At 36.3% G+C, this 20427-nt stretch overlaps 4 protein-coding genes across 6 annotated transcripts; all 4 read right to left on the bottom strand.

Moving 5' to 3' along the window:
* Positions 1-959: 959 nt before the first annotated feature.
* Positions 960-3170, bottom strand: LOC136712975 (chemerin-like receptor 1). Its single transcript, XM_066689849.1, has one exon. It carries the CDS (start codon positions 2689-2691, stop codon positions 1645-1647), a length of 1047 nt encoding a protein of 348 aa, XP_066545946.1. The 5' UTR covers positions 2692-3170; the 3' UTR covers positions 960-1644.
* Positions 3171-7004: 3834 nt separating this feature from the next.
* LOC136712948 (chemerin-like receptor 1) lies at positions 7005-8687 on the bottom strand. The gene has a single exon (XM_066689782.1). It carries the CDS (start codon positions 8359-8361, stop codon positions 7315-7317), a length of 1047 nt encoding a protein of 348 aa, XP_066545879.1. The 5' UTR covers positions 8362-8687; the 3' UTR covers positions 7005-7314.
* Positions 8688-9850: 1163 nt separating this feature from the next.
* Positions 9851-13933, bottom strand: LOC136712924 (chemerin-like receptor 1). 3 transcript variants are annotated; one of them, XM_066689751.1, is made up of 3 exons: positions 13006-13933; positions 12292-12418; positions 9851-12191 (listed from the first exon to the last, which is right to left on the bottom strand). In XM_066689751.1, exon 3 carries the CDS (start codon positions 12188-12190, stop codon positions 11354-11356), a length of 837 nt encoding a protein of 278 aa, XP_066545848.1. In that variant the 5' UTR covers position 12191; positions 12292-12418; positions 13006-13933; the 3' UTR covers positions 9851-11353. The 3 variants fall into 3 exon arrangements, with proteins under 3 accessions (XP_066545848.1, XP_066545846.1, XP_066545847.1); XM_066689749.1 differs by having other exon boundaries at positions 9851-12418; positions 13006-13932; XM_066689750.1 differs by having other exon boundaries at positions 9851-12418; positions 13155-13932.
* A 56-nt stretch (positions 13934-13989) lies between these two features.
* On the bottom strand, positions 13990-15242 carry LOC136712571 (chemerin-like receptor 1). Its single transcript, XM_066689216.1, has one exon. The coding sequence runs from the start codon at positions 15216-15218 to the stop codon at positions 14244-14246; it is 975 nt and encodes a 324-aa protein (XP_066545313.1). The 5' UTR covers positions 15219-15242; the 3' UTR covers positions 13990-14243.
* Between the last annotated feature and the right edge of the window lie 5185 nt (positions 15243-20427).

Here is a 20427-nt window from a genome sequence, read left to right as displayed (position 1 = left end):
AGCCTGACTTTTGTAGGATTACACTTGTTGTATTTAAAATATACAAATATAAAAGCTTGCAAGGAACAAATTATAAAGTGCCAACTACATGGATATAATAAACACTATTTATGCATCATACATCTAAATTATTGTACCATTACTACTGCATGTGTTATTACAAACATCTATGTATATATATATACCATTTAGGTCAAAATGGATTAGTCAACATAAAGAAAAATCAGTTTCTTCTCAGGCATCCACCCCAGAATGATGAGATTTTAGTGGAGTACTCACTTCTTCCAACTTGTTTGGTTCCTTTGTGACAAATATATCCTCCATCCATGACATTTTCATGTCCTTGCCCTTCAAGATGTAGATCATAGGATTGATACAGCTGTTACAGGTTGCTAGTATAGTCACAACAGACATGCACATGATTTCAGTGTGAGTTGATCACAGTTTATTTAGGAAGTGAGAGTAAAATAACTTTGCCCATTTGACATCTTGGAAGGATCACCTTTTGTCTTTGAATCAAATCTATACCTCGTTTATAGAGCAGGCTATTGTAATGCATAGCAACAGTATTACTCTGCAGAAAATGTATGAGTAAAACTGTGTCATCCGTCATAACAACATCAGTGCTATGGTATTTTATTAGAAAACGTTTCTCGAGAATGGCAGCAGAAATGTGCTTTTATTATATAAAACACTTACATATTATCCATTACAATTGTAAGGTAAGATGTCAAGACATATGTCTATAACATTAGAAAATGTTTGATTATATTTTCACTCAGGTTACCCAATAAGTAAAGCCTATATCAATTTCTGTTTGTGCAAATAGTTCTGCATACTAGTGTAAGCAGAGAGAGTATTTGTATGAAATTGAATCTATTGATAAAGTCGTGCAAAGTAAAATGAATGTATTTTTGAGAGAAATATCTTTATACTAGCATAAAAACAAAGTCCTTAAATTACTCTACAGCATATATTATATAGAAGCTCTCAGATATTTTACATTTACATTACTATTTTACAAGTCGTACAATTTACTTAATCCCACTGCATAAAGTAAGCTGTAAATACTGTCTAGCACTGTGGTTAGAAATACGACGTCATCTTCCTGCACACTTCAGTTACCCCATTAAATAATACACCTTCACTGCACCATAGAGTTCCAGGAAGACAATCAAATATATAAAAAACACTGACCAGCTTGATACAAATCATGATAAAAGTGCTAAAGTTAATAGTATATAAACTTGTATTCAGAGTAATGTTGAATGGTAGACATTTGCACAATAATTAGACAATAATAGAAAAACACTCCTCTATTGTGTGTAATGTTATGCTATGAATTAAGTATTAATATACATTGTTTATTGTACTGTATAATGCTTATTCAGACTGAGTTCTCAAAAAGGCAGCTTCTACAGTTTTTCCAGTATTATTAGCACATACAAAAAACTTTAATCATGTATCAAAATGGCAATGCAATATTACTATTATGCATTTACTGCCACAGTTTGTATCAGAAATATGTTTACACTTCAGGGTGATGTATACAATCATATTTGAATCTGCTCAGCTCTGTTTCTTCGAAGGGTCTGGGTTAGCAATATGTAGCAGAACAACTGCAGTGTTTCATACTTAAGTTTCTCACACGACAGTTGATCCTTTATCATACACCGAGCTGCTCTTCGATAGCCGCCTGCTTGTGGTGCGCCCATCCTCGCTCAGAGCGTTCTCGATTTTGGAGAGGACAGACATCTTAAACTTCTGCTTGAAGTCGTTGCCCATGAACACGTACAGGATGGGATTGAGGAAACTGTTGGCGAAGGCGAGAGTAACAATGGCACTAAATGCTTTTTTGAAAATCTCTGTGTCGTGTCGATGGTGGTTTATCTCGAGCATTATGACAATGTGGTAGGGTAACCAGCAGACAAAGAAAGTGGCGATGATGGCAGACATGATTTTGAATGGTTTGTTAGATCTTGCCATCCGATTGTTCTTCAGTTTCCTGATGATGATAGTGTAGCAGAAGACAATCACCACAAAGGGAATCACAAATCCAAAGATGAATCTGCTGAAAGCAACACTTTCATGATCTGTGTTTTCATAGTTGTTGTAGCACAAAGTTTTCCCTCGACTAGCTGTAATGTCCCTGAATATCAATGACGGTATACTTAAAAGACAAGCGGTGACCCAGGCAAGGAAGGCTATCACAGAAGCCATCCGTGGTGTGCGGTAGTTCTGGGACCATACTGGGAACACAACAGTCACACAGCGGTCAATACTGATGATGACCAGGAGGAAGATGCTGCTGAACATGTTGAGGAGCAGTATGAAGGCGTTAAACTTGCACATTAACAATCCGAAGTACCAGTGCGAATCGCAGGCAACGTGCACAATGTTAAAGGGAAGGAAAACACAGAACAAGAAGTCAGAGATGGCCAAGCTGAGGAACCAGGTGGTGTTCACAGTTCTCTTCATCTTGAAGCCAGTTATCCAGATCACCAAGCCATTTCCACAGAACCCCAGGAGAAAAATAATGGAATAAAGCACGGCGATCACATTTCTAAATGCAGAGCTGGCCGTTTCAGTACCGGCAGCGGTGCCAGTGGAAAGGGAAGTTGTGTTGGTCTTCACTGGACCAGTTTCAGTAACGTTACTGTCATAATCAATGTCATAGTCGTAGATACCCATTGTTTGTATTATCAATAAATACCTGAGAAAATAAACAAGAACATTGATTCACATCACATCACTGACCTCAAAATACTAAACAGTGTATAGTACGCAAGTTTGTGATTTTGTTATCATTATAATTCTATTTCTTAGTAAAAGTATGCATGTCTATAGAAAACAACCTGAAATTCATAAGTACGAAAACCTTACATTAAAGAACAGCAATTGTTCGTATGTTCAGCTGTGGTTAAAGAGGTGAGCAGCAGAGTCAGGCAGGATATTTGACTGAAGGGGTTTGTGCATTAATTTTATAATGCATATATTCAGTTATACTGTCACTGTAACAGAGAAGGATTCTATAAACATCACACGATTCTTCACAATTACCAAGACTGATCATTTCTCATTCAGAGTCTCATAATGACAAATACATAGAACTGAAACTGTTTTTGAAAGCTAGAACCCAAATTGTTCTACTAGATCGATATTATAAATACACCTTTCTTGGAGATTAGAACCGAAGTTAAAAAAAAAATGATATGACGCAGAATTATATTTGACAAAGACACCATGGGCAGCAATTTCTTATATCAAACATAAGGATCTTGTATGTCATTAGGTTAATTTAATATATATTGCACTGGTGTATGGACTTGGTTGGAAAAAAAAAAAAATTAGATTATAGATTATAAAGCATAAATGTTAAACTTCATTGTATGATAGTGTGTTTTGGAAAATTTCCAAAAATCTTTGCCAAGAAAAAGGTAAAATAATATGAGCATGTTTTATTACTTACATCTCTTAAAATAATGCTAAACTGAATACATGTAACTAACAGTTTAAGAAATTGCACCATAATCTTACAACTTTGCCACAGTTAACAAAATTGTATTATCTATTGACAATTAACTCACAGAAAACTGCTGTTGATACAAATGAGATCTGTTTCATTATTTGTAGACATACATATACATCTATGTGCATATTCTATTTAAAAGTGTGAACAATGAAAAGCAAACAAACTCACCACAAACAAATGGTTGAATAATGGAGTACAGAATACAGTCCTCCGCTTTGTGTGGGGGACAACTCACAGACCAGCTGGAATATATATTTCCCCATAAATCCACTTCCTTTTTTGAAACCACTGTCAGAAATACGCATTAGGACTCGTACCTAATTTTAATATGTAATCTTCACCCAATGTTTCACTTGTCCATGATGTGTACAATTGCATGAGAATTTGTGTGTTGGACTCCCTCCAGTGTTTGCAGAAGTCATAGCTCTCTAGTTACGTCTGAACGTGATTCATCTTTCAGAGAAAGGTCTTGGGCTAATGCTCTCATTTGTGTTTTACAAAGTTTGCAGGTGATTGTAACATTAGTGCATTTTGTTACTGAATAAAGTCAAGGAGCACCAATGTGTTTGTCAAAGATGCGGTTCTGCTGGTTATGTGAGCACACAGAAATTCCAGATTGTGCAAAAATGTCATAGCCAAGACTGCTGTGCTTATTATTGAAAAACATTATATTTTTTAGTGTATTAATTAAACAAAGAGCATCCATAATAAAATACATCAAATAAAATAAAAAATATATATATAAAAAGGTAACATTCATATTCAATATGGAAGATTTTTCAATCCGTCTGTTATTAATAAATACTCCTTACACTAAAGCATCATGGGAAGCAGGAGGCCCGGGTCACAAGGCAGGGGATACCGGGATGGGAGGCCAGTCCACACAGGGCAGGCTACACACAACTACAGGATCATTTAGAGTAGCAAAAGACATGATTAATCAAACTAGAGAAGAAGAGCAGCTGGGTGTGGAAGGACACAGAGGGAGAGACAAGAGACAAGGGCAGTTTTGAGTGGTGTGCACGGACTCGAGTGCAGAGTATGGAAAAGGAAATGAACACGAGAGGAGCGAAGCTGGAAGAATCTAAAGCAAACAGCAGACGTTGAAATCAGTTGAATGGTTGAAGCCAGAAAGCCAGGTTGAAGAGAGTTATACAATTGTATACATCCTATATTGTTCCCAGTGTGGTGTGTTTTGAGGTTGGCAGGGAAGAGCATTAACAAGAACAAGAAGAGCAAACCACCATGCAGTGTGATGAGCATGGCGTAGAGCTGCTAGTAGAATAACTGTTCTGGGATTGTCAGAGCAAAGCACCACTATGTCTTGTGATCATTTTAGAACAAGTAGTATAAATCAAACAAAACATAGAATAAAATTAGCAAAGAAGGATATAATATGTTCTATATGAAATAGTTAACATTGTTTGTTAACAATGCAAAACCACAAGATATTCAATTCATAATGATTTAAATTACTCTATTTGATTTTCTGTTCGTCAATGGCATATCCAGGTTGACTTATTTCCTTTCTGTGTCCTTTAAGAACCCTATGAGATCCCATATAGCACATTTGCATCATATGCATTGTATCCTCCCCCAAGCCATGTGATGTTATCATGTGATTGAAGTGAAAAGCACAGTTTTTGCATCCCTTGCCTTGCCACATTTGGTGTGGACACCTATTGGTAAAGTGAGGCATTTTCCATCACATGGTAAGAAAACTTGTCCTGATCTCTCCAACTCATTTCTTATGAAAGTTTGGCTTCAAATTGTGCAATTTCAGGTATGGAGATATACAAAAACAAGTACAGGTGTCTTGAGTATGGTCTGTAGAAGTCTTGTGTTTAGAAATCATTTTCAAAATTAAACATTTTAAGATATTTTGGGAGCATTTTGTGGTTGTTGCAAAATTACATCAGCGTGTCATAAGGTTGTGAACTCTGAACCTGATGGCTGCAGTAATTTCAGTTGGTTTCTATGAAAGTATTTATTGTCAGGTGCTAAATAGCTGTTGATGGGTGATATATAGTTATAAGATTTAAAGTTAGTGATACATTTATATTGTAATAATTATTGTTCTGTGTTTTTATAGGGTTTAACAACATGCACTGTTACATCAGTTTTCACTGAATTAGTGGAAAGCCTGACTTTTGTAGGATTGCACTTGTTGTATTTAAAATATACAAATATAAAAGCTTGCAAGGAACAAATTATAAAGTGCCAACTACATGGATATAATAAACACTATTTATGCATCATACATCCAAATTATTGTACCATTACTACTGCATGTGTTATTACAAACATCTATGTATATATATATACCATTTAGGTCAAAATGGATTAGTCAACATAAAGAAAAATCAGTTTCTTCTCAGGCATCCACCCCAGAATGATGAGATTTTAGTGGAGTACTCACTTCTTCCAACTTGTTTGGTTCCTTTGTGACAAATATATCCTCCATCCATGACATTTTCATGTCCTTGCCCTTCAAGATGTAGATCATAGGATTGATACAGCTGTTACAGGTTGCTAGTATAGTCACAACAGACATGCACATGATTTCAGTGTGAGTTGATCACAGTTTATTTAGGAAGTGAGAGTAAAATAACTTTGCCCATTTGACATCTTGGAAGGATCACCTTTTGTCTTTGAATCAAATCTATACCTCGTTTATAGAGCAGGCTATTGTAATGCATAGCAACAGTATTACTCTGCAGAAAATGTATGAGTAAAACTGTGTCATCCGTCATAACAACATCAGTGCTATGGTATTTTATTAGAAAACGTTTCTCGAGAATGGCAGCAGAAAGGAGCTTTTATTATCTAAAACATTTACATATTATCCATTACTATTGTAAGGTAAGATGTCAAGAAATATGTCTATAACATTAGCAAATGTATGATTATATTTTCATTCAGGTTACCCAATAAGTAAAGCCTATATCAATTTCTGTTTGTACAAATAGTTCTGCATACTAGTGTAAGCAGAGAGTATTTGTATGAAATTTAATGCATTGATTAACTCTTGCTCAGTAAAATGAATGTATTTTTCAGAGAAATATTAATACATTAGCATAAATAAAAAGTCCTTAAATTACTCTACAGCATATATTATATAGAAGCTCTCAGATATTTTACATTTACATTACTATTTTACAAGTCGTACAATTTACTTAATCCCACTGCATAAAGTAAGCTGTAAATACTGTCTGGCACTGTGGTTAGAAATACGACGTCATCTTCCTGCACACTTCAGTAACACCATTAAATAATACACCTTCACTGCACCATAGAGTTCCAGGAAGGCAATCAAATATATAAAAAACACTGACCAGCTTGATACAAATCATGATAAAAGTGCTAAAGTTAATAGTATATAAACTTGTATTCAGAGTAATGTTGAATGGTAGACATTTGCACAATAATTAGACAATAATAGAAAAACACTCCTCTATTGTGTGTAATGTTATGCTATGAATTAAGTATTAATATACATTGTTTATTGTACTGTATAATGCTTATTCAGACTGAGTTCTCAAAAAGGCAGCTTCTACAGTTTTTCCAGTATTATTAGCACATACAAAAAACCTTAATCATGTATCAAAATGGCAATGCAATATTACTATTATGCATTTACTGCCACAGTTTGTATCAGAAATATGTTTACACTTCAGGGTGATGTATACAATCATATTTGAATCTGCTCAGCTCTGTTTCTTCGAAGGGTCTGGGTTAGCAATATGTAGCAGAACAACTGCAGTGTTTCATACTTTAGTTTCTCACACGACAGTTGATCCTTTATCATACACCGAGCTGCTCTTCGATAGCCGCCTGCTTGTGGTGCGCCCATCCTCGCTCAGAGCGTTCTCGATTTTGGAGAGGACAGACATCTTAAACTTCTGCTTGAAGTCGTTGCCCATGAACACGTACAGGATGGGATTGAGGAAACTGTTGGCGAAGGCAAGAGTAACAATGGCACTAAATGCTTTTTTGAAAATCTCTGTGTCGTGTCGATGGTGGTTTATCTCGAGCATTATGACAATGTGGTAGGGTAACCAGCAGACAAAGAAAGTGGCGATGATGGCAGACATGATTTTGAATGGTTTGTTAGATCTTGCCATCCGATTGTTCTTCAGTTTCCTGATGATGATAGTGTAGCAGAAGACAATCACCACGAAGGGAATCACAAATCCAAAGACGAATCTGCTGAAAGCAACACTTTCATGATCTGTGTTTTCATAGTTGTTGTAGCACAAAGTTTTCCCCCGACTAGTTTTAATGTCCCTGAATATCAATGACGGTATACTTAAAAGACAAGCGGTGACCCAGGCAAGGAAGGCTATCACAGAAGCCATCCGTGGTGTGCGGTAGTTCTGGGACCATACTGGGAACACAACAGTCACACAGCGGTCAATACTGATGATGACCAGGAGGAAGATGCTGCTGAACATGTTGAGGAACAGTATGAAGGCGTTAAGCTTGCACATTAACAATCCGAAGTACCAGTGCGAATCGCAGGCAACGTGCACAATGTTAAAGGGAAGGAAAACACAGAACAAGAAGTCAGAGATGGCCAAGCTGAGGAACCAGGTGGTGTTCACAGTTCTCTTAATCTTGAAGCCAGTTATCCAGATCACCAAGCCATTTCCACAGAACCCCAGGAGAAAAATAATGGAATAAAGCACGGCGATCACATTTCTAAATGCAGAGCTGGCCGTTTCAGTACCGGCAGCGGTGCCAGTGGAAAGGGAAGTTGTGTTGGTCTTCACTGGACCAGTTTCAGTAACGTTACTGTCATAATCAATGTCATAGTCGTAGATACCCATTGTTTGTATTATCAATAAATACCTGAGAAAATAAACAAGAACATTGATTCACATCACATCACTGACCTCAAAATACTAAACAGTGTATAGTACGCAAGTTTGTGATTTTGTTATCATTATAATTCTATTTCTTAGTAAAAGTATGCATGTCTATAGAAAACAACCTGAAATTCATAAGTACGAAAACCTTACATTAAAGAACAGCAATTGTTCGTATGTTCAGCTGTGGTTAAAGAGGTGAGCAGCAGAGTCAGGCAGGATATTTGACTGAAGGGGTTTGTGCATTAATTTTATAATGCATATATTCAGTTATACTGTCACTGTAACAGAGAAGGATTCTATAAACATCACACGATTCTTCACAATTACCAAGACTGATCATTTCTCGTTCAGAGTCTCATAATGACAAATACATAGAACTGAAACTGTTTTTGAAAGCTAGAACCCAAATTGTTCTACTAGATCGATATTATAAATACACCTTTCTTGGAGATTAGAACCGAAGTTAAAAAAAAATGATATGACGCAGAATTACATTTTAACAAGGACACCATGGGCAGCAATTTCTTATATCAAACATAAGGATCTTGTATGTCATTAGGTTAATTTAATATATATTGCACTGGTGTATGGACTTGGTTGGAAAAAAAATAAAAATTAGATTATAGATTATAAAGCATAAATGTTAAACTTCATTGTATGATAGTGTGTTTTGGAAAATTTCCAAAAATCTTTGCCAAGAAAAAGGTAAAATAATATGAGCATGTTTTATTACTTACATCTCTTAAAATAATGCTAAACTGAATACATGTAACTAACAGTTTAAGAAATTGCACCATAATCTTACAACTTTGCCACAGTTAACAGAATTGTATTATCTATTGACAATTAACTCACAGAAAACTGCTGTTGATACAAATGAGATCTGTTTCATTATTTGTAGACATACATATACATCTATGTGCATATTCTATTTAAAAGTGTGAACAATGACAAGCAAACAAACTCACCACAAACAAATGGTTGAATAATGGAGTACAGAATACAGTCCTCCGCTTTGTGTGGGGGACAACTCACAGACCAGCTGGAATATATATTTCCCCATAAATCCACTTCCTTTTTTGAAACCACTGTCAGAAATACGCATTAGGACTCGTACCTAATTTTAATATGTAATCTTCACCCAATGTTTCACTTGTCCATGATGTGTACAATTGCATGAGAATTTGTGTGTTGGACTCCCTCCAGTGTTTGCAGAAGTCATAGCTCTCTAGTTACGTCTGAACGTGATTCATCTTTCAGAGAAAGGTCTTGGGCTAATGCTCTCATTTGTGTTTTACAAAGTTTGCAGGTGATTGTAACATTAGTGCATTTTGTTACTGAATAAAGTCAAGGAGCACCAATGTGTTTGTCAAAGATGCGGTTCTGCTGGTTATGTGAGCACACAGAAATTCCAGATTGTGCAAAAATGTCATAGCCAAGACTGCTGTGCTTATTATTGAAAAACATTTTATTTTTTTAGTGTATTAATTAAACAAAGAGCATCCATAATAAAATACATCAAATAAAAAAAATATATATAAAAAGGTAACATTCACATTCAATATGGAAGATTTTTCAATCCGTCTGTTATTAATAAAAACTCCTTACACTAAAGCATCATGGGAAGCAGGAGGCCCGGGTCACAAGGCAGGGGATACCGGGATGGGAGGCCAGTCCACACAGGGCAGGCTACACACAACTACAGGATCATTTAGAGTAGCAAAAGACATGATTAATCAAACTAGAGAAGAAGAGCAGCTGGGTGTGGAAGGACACAGAGGGAGAGACAAGAGACAAGGGCAGCTTTGAGTGGTGTGCACGGACTCGAGTGCAGTGACAGAAACAGCATCTCTTGACCTGCTGTTGTTGCCTTGCCACATTTGTTGCACCACTATGTCTTGTGATCATTTTAGAACAAGTAGTATAAATCAAACAAAACATAAAATTATCAAAGAAGGATATAATACGTTCTTTATGAAATAGTTAACATCAGTGTATTGTTTGTTAACAATGCAAAACCACAAGATATTCAATTCATAATGATTTAAATTACTCTATTTGATTTTCTGTTCTTCAATGGCATATCCAGGTTGACTTATTTCCTTTCTGTGTCCTTTAAGAACCCTATGAGATCCCATATAGCACATTTGCATCATATGCATTGTATCCTCCCCCAAGCCATGTGATGTTATCATGTGATTGAAGTGAAAAGCACAGTTTTTGCATCCCTTGCCTTGCCACATTTGGTGTGGACACCTATTGGTAAAGTGAGGCATTTTCCATCACATGGTAAGAAAACTTGTCCTGATCTCTCCAACTCATTTCTTATGAAAGTTTGGCTTCAAATTGTGCAATTTCAGGTATGGAGATATACAAAAACAAGTACAGGTGTCTTGAGTAGGGTCTGTAGAAGTCTTGTGTTTAGAAATCATTTTCAAAATTAAACATTTTAAGATATTTTGGGAGCATTTTGTGGTTGTTGCATATTACATCAGCGTGTCATAAGGTTGTGAACTCTGAACCTGATGGCTGCAGTAATTTCAGTTGGTTTCTATGAAAGTATTTATTGTCAGGTGCTATATAGCTGTTGATAGGTGATATATAGTTATAAGATTTAAAGTTAGTGATACATTTATATTGTAATAATTATTGTTCTGTGTTTTTATAGGGTTTAACATCATGCACTGTTACATCAGTTTTCACTGAATTAGTGGAAAGCCTGACTTTTGTAGGATTACACTTGTTGTATTTAAAATATACAAATATAAAAGCTTGCAAGGAACAAATTATAAAGTGCCAACTACATGGATATAATAAACACTATTTATGCATCATACATCCAAATTATTGTACCATTACTACTGCATGTGTTATTACAAACATCTATGTATATATATATACCATTTAGGTCAAAATGGATTTGTCAACATAAAGAAAAATCAGTTTCTTCTCAGGCATCCACCCCAGAATGATGAGATTTTAGTGGAGTACTCACTTCTTCCAACTTGTTTGGTTCCTTTGTGACAAATATATCCTCCATCCATGACATTTTCATGTCCTTGCCCTTCAAGATGTAGATCATAGGATTGATACAGCTGTTACAGGTTGCTAGTATAGTCACAACAGGTAAGCCATAAGCGACCACGTCTGCACCGAGGAATCGAGAATGGAGGGCCACTAGCATGAACACATGATAGGGCCCCCAGCACAGGAAGTATGCAAAAATCATGATACGGACAATCCGGTACGACTTAGAGGATGTGAACTTGTAGTTGCTTTTCAGCAACACCAAGCTGGAGCCCAGGCCAATAATGAAAAAGGGAAGAAATAAACCAAAAATAAATCGGGTTAAAATAACAACTTTGATTCTTACTTTACCTTCAGTGGTATTGAGGTTCAGGAATCCGTATGTATAATTGTCGAAACAGATCACTCTCTCAGGGGTTTGGGCAATATCTCGTAGCACCAGCGACGGGGTGCTCAAAATCGCCGATATGAACCACGAGGCCCACACCATGTTGGTGGCTGTCAGAGCGGTGCAGCACTTCTTAAAGCAGTCGGCATTCAGGGCAGAAAAGCAGCGGTGAACGCTGAGGAAGGTTAGGATGAGGGCGGTGGAGAACATGTTGATGAACATTACATAGGAATTGAGCTTGCACATGATGAGACCAAAAGTCCAGTTGAAGTCGTTCATTGCATAGATGATCATGAAGGGCAGGAACACGCAGAAGGTGAGGTCTGTGACAGCCAAGCCAAGAAACCAGATAGTGCCAGTCGTCTTCTTCATCCTGCAAGTCAAAACGATCACCAGGCCATTCAGACACACCCCCAGCAGTAACACCAAGGAGTACATCCCGGTGTACATGTACTTTAGTGGTACCCTCTTACTTGTTATGTTAATTTCTTTTGGAAGACAGTCCAAGATATCCACTAGTGCTTCGTTTGTCTCATTGTCATAGTCATAATCATACAAATATTCTGGACACACCATTGCTGATAATCTCCTTAAACCTGTCTAAAGATAGAAATAAGAAAAGTTAAAATTATTAGGCCATTTATAATAGTGCACACTCTAATCCGAGGGCATAGATTACAAAAAAGACCAGAACCATGGGTTAAACATTTACAGCAAATAACTTGAATGGATTACATATTAGTAGTGGTGACAGATATCAAATGCTTAGTTTGCACATGCCTGACTGTTTCAATTGTTAAGGGAATACATGTTTTCATGAAAGAAACCAGTCTTTTGGACCAAACCAGTGCAAATCTCTAACTTTGTCCAAAAATATGGTAAACGGCTCAGAAAACTCTAGAAAATGTCAGGAATTTTCAAGTTGAAGAAAATGTTTTTCATCAGACTGTTTAGGATTTCACAAAGATTACATTTATGAGCGTTAGTTATACGAACTTTAAATGTGAGGTTACGTAAGTTATTATGATTACTATGATGATATTACTGTATCTAAGCAAAGAAAGGCATCTAAAACTGATTAGTAGTATGCCACTAATACAGTTTTATGTAATTTGTTTAATAATAACAAGACAACAACAGATCAATAATGTTTAAGAGACATTTTCGATAATCAAAGCAAGACTTACCTGAAAAAATACAATAATAAAATATGCCACACAGCTTCACACAGTAATATTCCAATGCACTCCTGGCAGTTTTCTCTGCTAGAAATGTAACCCGAGACAATAATGTATGTGTATGGCACCATGAGAGAGAGAGAAAAAAAAATACTCACGAATAAGAAAGAAACACTTATGCGATCAGTCCCTCTTTAAACTTTTAAACCCCTTAAATACTAATTCTCGAAATGCAGCTGTTTTCCCCACGCAGCTCCCTAGGGATTTTGTTCCAGTCAGAATGAAACTGAAAGTTTAACACTTAACTTTAACAGGGATTGCTCAAACAGTTGAAAGCCATGGATATGCATACACGTTAAGCCTAATGTTAAATATTGTCACCGTCAAATCAAAGTAGAAATATAACGTAAATTTAATTAGCGGTTCACATCTGACGCAATCTGTTCAAACCTATTTTAACATCCGTCAAGATGCATGTGTATATTATCCTTGTATTTATTCCAACTTTATATAATTAAAGACACACTGATCCAAAAGCCTTTGCAGCATGCCACAAAAAAAGGATTCGATTTCATTGGATTAACTTTATAGATGACCCAAACATCTGTAAAATAACCAAATGCATAAAAGAGAAACAAGATTCACATTATTATTATTATTATTATTATTATTATTATTATTATTATTATTATTATTACGTATTTCTTAGCAGACTCTCTTACCCAGGGCAACTTACAAAACACAACAGCATTATATAAGTGCAATACAGTCTAGAATTACAGATCAAACTTAGTATAATTTACAAGTTCAAGTGCATAAGAGAAATACAGTTTTTAATTGAACAGATCTTATTATATTTCTTGTAGATACATGTGCTTTCCTGTAACTCAACATACATTCATTATTATTCATTATTATTTTGTGTGCTGCACAATAAAAACTATATATATATATATATATATATATATATATATATATATATATATATATATTATTATATGCATTATTATTGATCTTACATTATATAGCAAATATCTTTGAGCTGCTTAACCTGGTTTTACAAACATTAACATGCAATATACTAAACAAACAGGGTAACAAAATCTATATATGTATGTAAGTGTGTGTAGCATGTGCATGTAGAGCATATATATTTAAAACAGAAAATCAGATAAGGGAAAAAAAGCAAATTATTAAATTCTTTTGCAAACAAGCTGGACAGGTCACAGGTTGTTTCGGTTCTGCCACTAGACAGTTACTTGCTCAGAGAAGGCGCTCTCCATCCTGGAGCGAACGGTCTGCTTGAGAGTGTCTCTGAAGTCTGAGCCCATGAAAACGTACAACACTGGATTGAGAAAACTGTTGACAGTAGCAACACAGGACACAACAGGAATAATAATAAAGCACGACCTTTCCCCATCTTTACAGAAGAATATCTCTAATAACTGTGCTACATAAAAGGGCACCCAGCAGATGAAAAAAGTGAAAATAATGCTCAGGATGATTTTAAACGGTTTGGAGGATTTGGCCAGGTGCCTGGTTTTTAATTTCCACATGATGATGCCATAGCAAACCAGTATAACCACACATGGAAGGAGAAAGCTGAAAAAGAGCCGGGTGAATACAACCACTTGGTGATTAAAGGGGGTTTCGTAGTTGTAGTAGCAACGGGTTATCCCATTTCCCAAAGGAACGATGTGACGGAAAACAAGTGAGGGGATGCTCACAAGGCTGGAGGCAGCCCAGGCAGCCAGAACGAGCCCAGTGGCCTTTTTCACCGTACGGCTGTTCTGCGACCAAACTGGGAAAATAACTAACACACAGCGGTCAAAGCTGATAATGGCCAAGAGATAGACACTGACGTACATGTTGAGCAACAGTATGAAGGAATTGGCCTTACACATGTGCAGCCCAAAGACCCAGTTGAAATCGTTGACTAGATTATAGATGGGAATGGGCAGAAAAGTGCAGTATAGAAAGTCAGCAATGGCCAAGTGGAGGAACCAGATGGTGTTGACTGTTTGCTTCATTTTGAAGCCAGTTATCCAGATCACTAAGGCATTCCCAGGCAGCCCCAGTACACAGGTGGTGATGTAGAGCAAGAGAAGTATAATTTTCACTGGCCGTGGTAAAAGAGGTGAGGTATCTGAGGTATCCTCTGGCGTTGGTGGATGGGTCGGAAAAGGGTAGTCAATGTACTCATAGTTCTCTGTAACATTCATCCTTAGATCAGTATAGTAGTGGATTCTTCTCTGTTAGAAAGAAAAACTACATTTATGAATGGACCTCTATGTTCTTTTATGTTCAAGATTCAAGTTTCAGATTACAAAATAATGTATTTTTGGAAACAGGAATGTAGAAAACCAAACAGACCTTTTGGCTAATTAAATGTAGAAAAATAATTAACTAGGTACACATTAAACTACTCAAAATTCAGAAAAAATAGTGCATGAATATATAACACTTCATTTTAATTATGATTGCAGAAACAGTTAAAATGTATCCCCTCAAATGCTAGCTTAACTTTAATAAGCGGTTCTCATGCCGACACAAACTATTACAACATATAATTGTATGCAGAAATTGTGGTTTCAAGTTCCAAATAATCGTAAAGAATTGCAAATATGAGCTATGAAACTATTAAAAATGTGATACTTACAGTTAGCACTGGTCTCCACGATAATGACCACAGTAACAGGAAATTCAATTCAGTTATACTCTGGCGAACAGTCCAATCATGCTATTTTAAAAGTGTCAGCCACTTGTAATAGGACATTGGTTATATGCGCAAATAACTAAAGATGAAATCAGCAGTAAATAAGTCTGTATTTTTTTTCTTGGAGGAAGACGTCTAAGAACACAACCTACGTAGGCCGTTCAAACACCACACATCATGGGATTGACCTTTGGTGTAGCAGGGGTATCGCTCATTTAAGGTTGTGCAGATCAACGAGCCCAGAGGTGGGTATCTGATCACAAGAATAGCTCAGGGTCAGCTGGGGTGTGTGGTGAGAAAGGGTGAGAGAAACCAGTCTAAAACTTGTATAACATAAGCTAGGAAGCTGGAAATAACTATTACACATCTATACTGTGTTTAGTTTTTATTAACCTTCTTCTCTTCTTCAGACTTAGTGATCGTATGTGTAAACCATGGGCATTCATTATCTGTAATATATTTGGCCAATCTACAAACAAACGGTTTGACAGACAGGAGGACTCCTTTTTGAAGAACTGAGAACGGAGACAAAGCTTATGGGTGACATGTTAAATCTGACATATGAGTATATAATTTGTTTTTGGACTACCCACCATATTATATTATATGTAGGGCCTATATATTTTTTTTATTTAATCACTTTTTATGTGCAGGGTTTCTTTTTCTTTCATGCATATAACAGTATAAAATAAAGTTTTATACTTAAAGTGTGAAACATACACAGCCAAAATCTTACTGATAAACTGTTGCAAACCACTTCCTTAACAGCCTGTGTGCAAAAAACTAATCTTGCCCCTTTTCCACAGATCTGATGAAGTTATGCATCCTTGATGAACACACATTTCTAGCTGGAATGCAAATAGTAACATATTTTATTTATAATACCAATCCTTACTTGTCAGCAATCGCAATTACTTTGCTGCACAATTTTCTGCGCTGATGATGAAATACATTTATTTTGTATTAATTGAGCATGGTTTGAAAACTTTTGAAGATTTCTAAATAACACCATCTGCATTTTATTGACTTTTTAATGAAGGTGTGTCACAGAATAACTTGAATTTTAAAAATGCAATCTACAGCTATATATATGTATATAATTCTACTATTTTACATGAAGCCTGCTAGTAGTACTTAAAAATGGGAACACCCAAAATAACATATGAATCTAAGCCATACTTTCACCAAACGTTCACAAAGAGTTCTTCACCAAACACAGATTTTTCCAACATAGTCAGATGGGTTTTGTTACAGAAAAGGTAGCTCAATCAGGTTTAATTTAGAACGGCTTACGAAAAGGATTTACTCAGAGAGGGAGACAATACGTTCAGCTTTATTTGCAAGTAAAATTACCTACATTATAAGCAGGACTACAATATAGCTACACTTTCTGCCTGACCTTGGGACTGATGAAAAGAAACCACTGTCCTGGACCATAGAGTGAAAACAAACAATGGGAAAAAAGTTTTACAAAGTTCAAGATGGAGGATTTTTAATGTTGATCATTTAATTTATTTTAATTTCTGTTCCTGCGCTGTATGGCTGTGATAGTTTCAGATGTCAAGCAGTGCAGGGAAGGCCTCTAACTTGCCAAACGGCAAATGCATCAGTGAAGCACCGAGCTCCCAATGCCTCATCTTCCCTCTCTCCTCTTCCCATGGATACACAAGAGCTGATGCCTGATTATGCAGTTAGCTGTAACATTCCCACAGGAATCGTCAAAAGCAGAATTTATTTCATTAAACAGATACAGTGCAATTCACCTTGTGTAATCACAGCACATAAAGCTTTACTTGGAAGTGGCCCAAGGGAGAGCATAAAATTAATGTAATGGAACAAAGTTAAAAGAAAAAAAAGAAGAAGAAAAAAAGAAAAAATGATTTGACTGTTACCTCAAGCCTGGGTTAATGAAAATGTCCTGCTGCAACCAGACAGCTGGAACCACATAAGCTCCCACAACCAGATCCCTTCAATTATGTTGTTCATTGGTCAAGGGAAACTTGCTTGACCTAAATGCATTGTCATTTAAGGAAACTTGTGTTCCCTGACATTATCCTTTATAGTCTGTCTCTGGAAATTCAGCCCCTGTGCGAGATGATGCTTTAAGGCTTATGTACATGAGCAGGAGTAGGTTTCCCATCATCCGATAGAGGACGAAGTAGGGGTTCCAAAAATATAGTTTCCATCAATATGAGTTGCAACTGTTTAACTAAAAAGCCTGTCATTTTCATTGTCCTGACATGTATTTAATAATGAAGGATTAGCATCAGATTAGCCTTAAAGAAGCACTAAATATGAAAATGCCAAACAATCCATGGCTGCCAAAGAAAGAGAATTTCAATCTATGTATTTAGGTTTTCTGTGGGCCTCACATGACGTACTTCTCATTGCTGATGTAATTGTCACTATCATACTCTTTCTGAATGAACGTGGATCCACTGTATGATATTATGCCGCCAATTTACAGCCATGCCTTATCGCTGAATTACAGCGGCGAAAACAAAAGGGATTTCATCTCTGTGAGGTTTCTATCTAGAAGAAATCAGTCACTGAATGAATTAGACAGCCAATGCATCACAAAGGCATTCACATTCGTCTCTGGTCCCAGGTATCAGGCTTCCTACAGGGCGATGCAGGAAAAAGTCAGATTGGATTCGGTTATTGAGGAAAAACGTCAAAAGAAATGAAAACGCATTTTCCTCTACCAAAAACAAAGTAGCTTCAACTGTGAAGTGTATCCCATCAGGAACTTCTAAAAAACAAGTAATTGATTTTCATAATTAGCTTCCTCAGCATCTAAATAAACATACTCAATAATTCTGGCATTCATTCCTCCGGTAGCTAGATTAATGGGACAAAGTCTAGACACAAATTGGGTAATGGAAAAAAACAAAATAAACTTTTATTGATCTATTACTCAGCTCTACTGTAGAAGGTGTATGTTGCTATGTATCATACAGCAGCAAAAGGCAATTTCTTAGAAATGATACACTTCAAGATAGCGCCAATGGTACAGCTGAATTTATTCTGCAGTTACAGCATGTATGACGAACAGGTCAATTTATCACTCTTGGTGTGGAGATATTTCACAGGGAACAGCCTGAGTTAACTATCTGCGAATGCTGTTCTATTCACATTGAAAAGAAATGTTATGAAGTTAAAGGTTGGACAAACTGATTTTTAAAGCACTGCCTCTTCTACTTCTAAGGGTGTATGATAAAACCACCTCTCTATATCTGCATTTCTTCTGATCACAACCACACTGTTGATTTGACCACATGTGTAACCAAAGTTTCCTGCCCAGGTGTTTTGTGATTACCTGAAGAATAATCAAAGCAAGATTAAATACTGAACCACACTATGCTACTCAAGGTTAAAATAAGACAAACATTACTTAGCATTTAACATCTGAAATATCCCTTCTGGATTTCATGAGAGATTTTCTAGGTTACTGAAATCCAGCCAAAAAATGTCAAGGAGAAATTTCATTTTTATTTCTCCCTCTCCCCCCCCCCCTCTTTAAATTTAAACACATAGAGGGCATTTCATTCACAATTTATGCCCCACAGTTGCATGCTTATCTCAGGAAATTTAATTTTAAATATTTTATGACACAACAATTAACAATATTATGGTCCTTGTGATGTACATTCAATAAATCTAAATCTTGACTAAAGTTCTTCAACAACAAAGTATAAAAGTGCATATGTTGTGAATGTCATCTATCATTCAATACTGATTATTTTAATATCTAAAGGAAGGAATTCAGAAACAATAACCTTAAATGGCACTTTTTGTGTGGAGGTTCTGGGTGTGGTAGTCAGAGGTGCTCAGATTAAGTAGCCAAATAGTCCTTCATGAAAAATGCATTGCTTCTGATTTTAACCCAGTTTTCCCTGCTTCACCACACTGATTTGTTGCTCTTCGTTTAGACGGCTGCAGCTGAGGCTCGGCCTGTGGGAGGAAAAGTGGCTGTTATTCCCTTTTGCACAAAACAAATATGGAAAGCAATGAGAGAGAGAGAGAGAGAGAGAGAGAGAGAGAGAGAAAGAGAAAGAAAAGCATATGCATCCATCACACCCTGGCTCCATGCCAGATTGATGGAAAGTCGTCAATCTTTCATTACCATATCATCACATTTCTTGAAACATTACTCTCAAGGAACAAAGAGGATGAGCACGCTCAGACATCATTAGACTAATGATATGCTCTGACTACAAGACCGAGCTCTCAGGAATCGCATTGGAAGGAAGCAGGGCTCCTGAGAGCCAATGACGGAGTGAGATAAAACTGACCATTTAAAATGCTTTAAAAAATAAAATAAAAAAGCTCTGAGGGGACAGAATAAACAGGACCTTAGGCCAAGGTCTCACTTTAAATTTTAAATCTATATTTCTGACTATATTCACCTCAATCTGCTGGCATGTGGTTTGTAACTAGTAAAAAGGCCCATTTCCGAGAGAACAAGTGTTGAAATACGATTTGTTTTTATTGACTTGTTCTCTAGCAATTGCACTTCATGGTTCACAGTTAAAGGCAGACCTTTGGTGGGAGACAAAGCGTTTCTGAATATCTATGGTAGTCAATTCATATATATATATATATATATATATATATATATATATATATATATATATTTATTTATTTATTTTCCCTAGCACAATACACCAGCAGCTCTTAAGGCACGGCAGAGGGTACAGGCAATTCTGGAATTC

This window comes from Amia ocellicauda, chromosome 17, assembly GCF_036373705.1.
Source record: "Amia ocellicauda isolate fAmiCal2 chromosome 17, fAmiCal2.hap1, whole genome shotgun sequence".
In the NCBI taxonomy this organism is placed as follows: Eukaryota; Metazoa; Chordata; class Actinopteri; order Amiiformes; family Amiidae; genus Amia; species Amia ocellicauda.
This window is presented reverse-complemented; position numbering and strand designations above follow the sequence as displayed.

What these genes read in the sequence shown, in the direction of transcription:
- LOC136712975 (XM_066689849.1), bottom strand. Translation starts at nt 2,691, where the DNA reads ATGGGTATCTACGACTATGACATTGATTATGACAGTAACGTTACTGAA.
- LOC136712948 (XM_066689782.1), bottom strand. Translation starts at nt 8,361, where the DNA reads ATGGGTATCTACGACTATGACATTGATTATGACAGTAACGTTACTGAA.
- LOC136712924 (XM_066689749.1), bottom strand. Translation starts at nt 12,394, where the DNA reads ATGGTGTGTCCAGAATATTTGTATGATTATGACTATGACAATGAGACA.
- LOC136712571 (XM_066689216.1), bottom strand. Translation starts at nt 15,218, where the DNA reads ATGAATGTTACAGAGAACTATGAGTACATTGACTACCCTTTTCCGACC.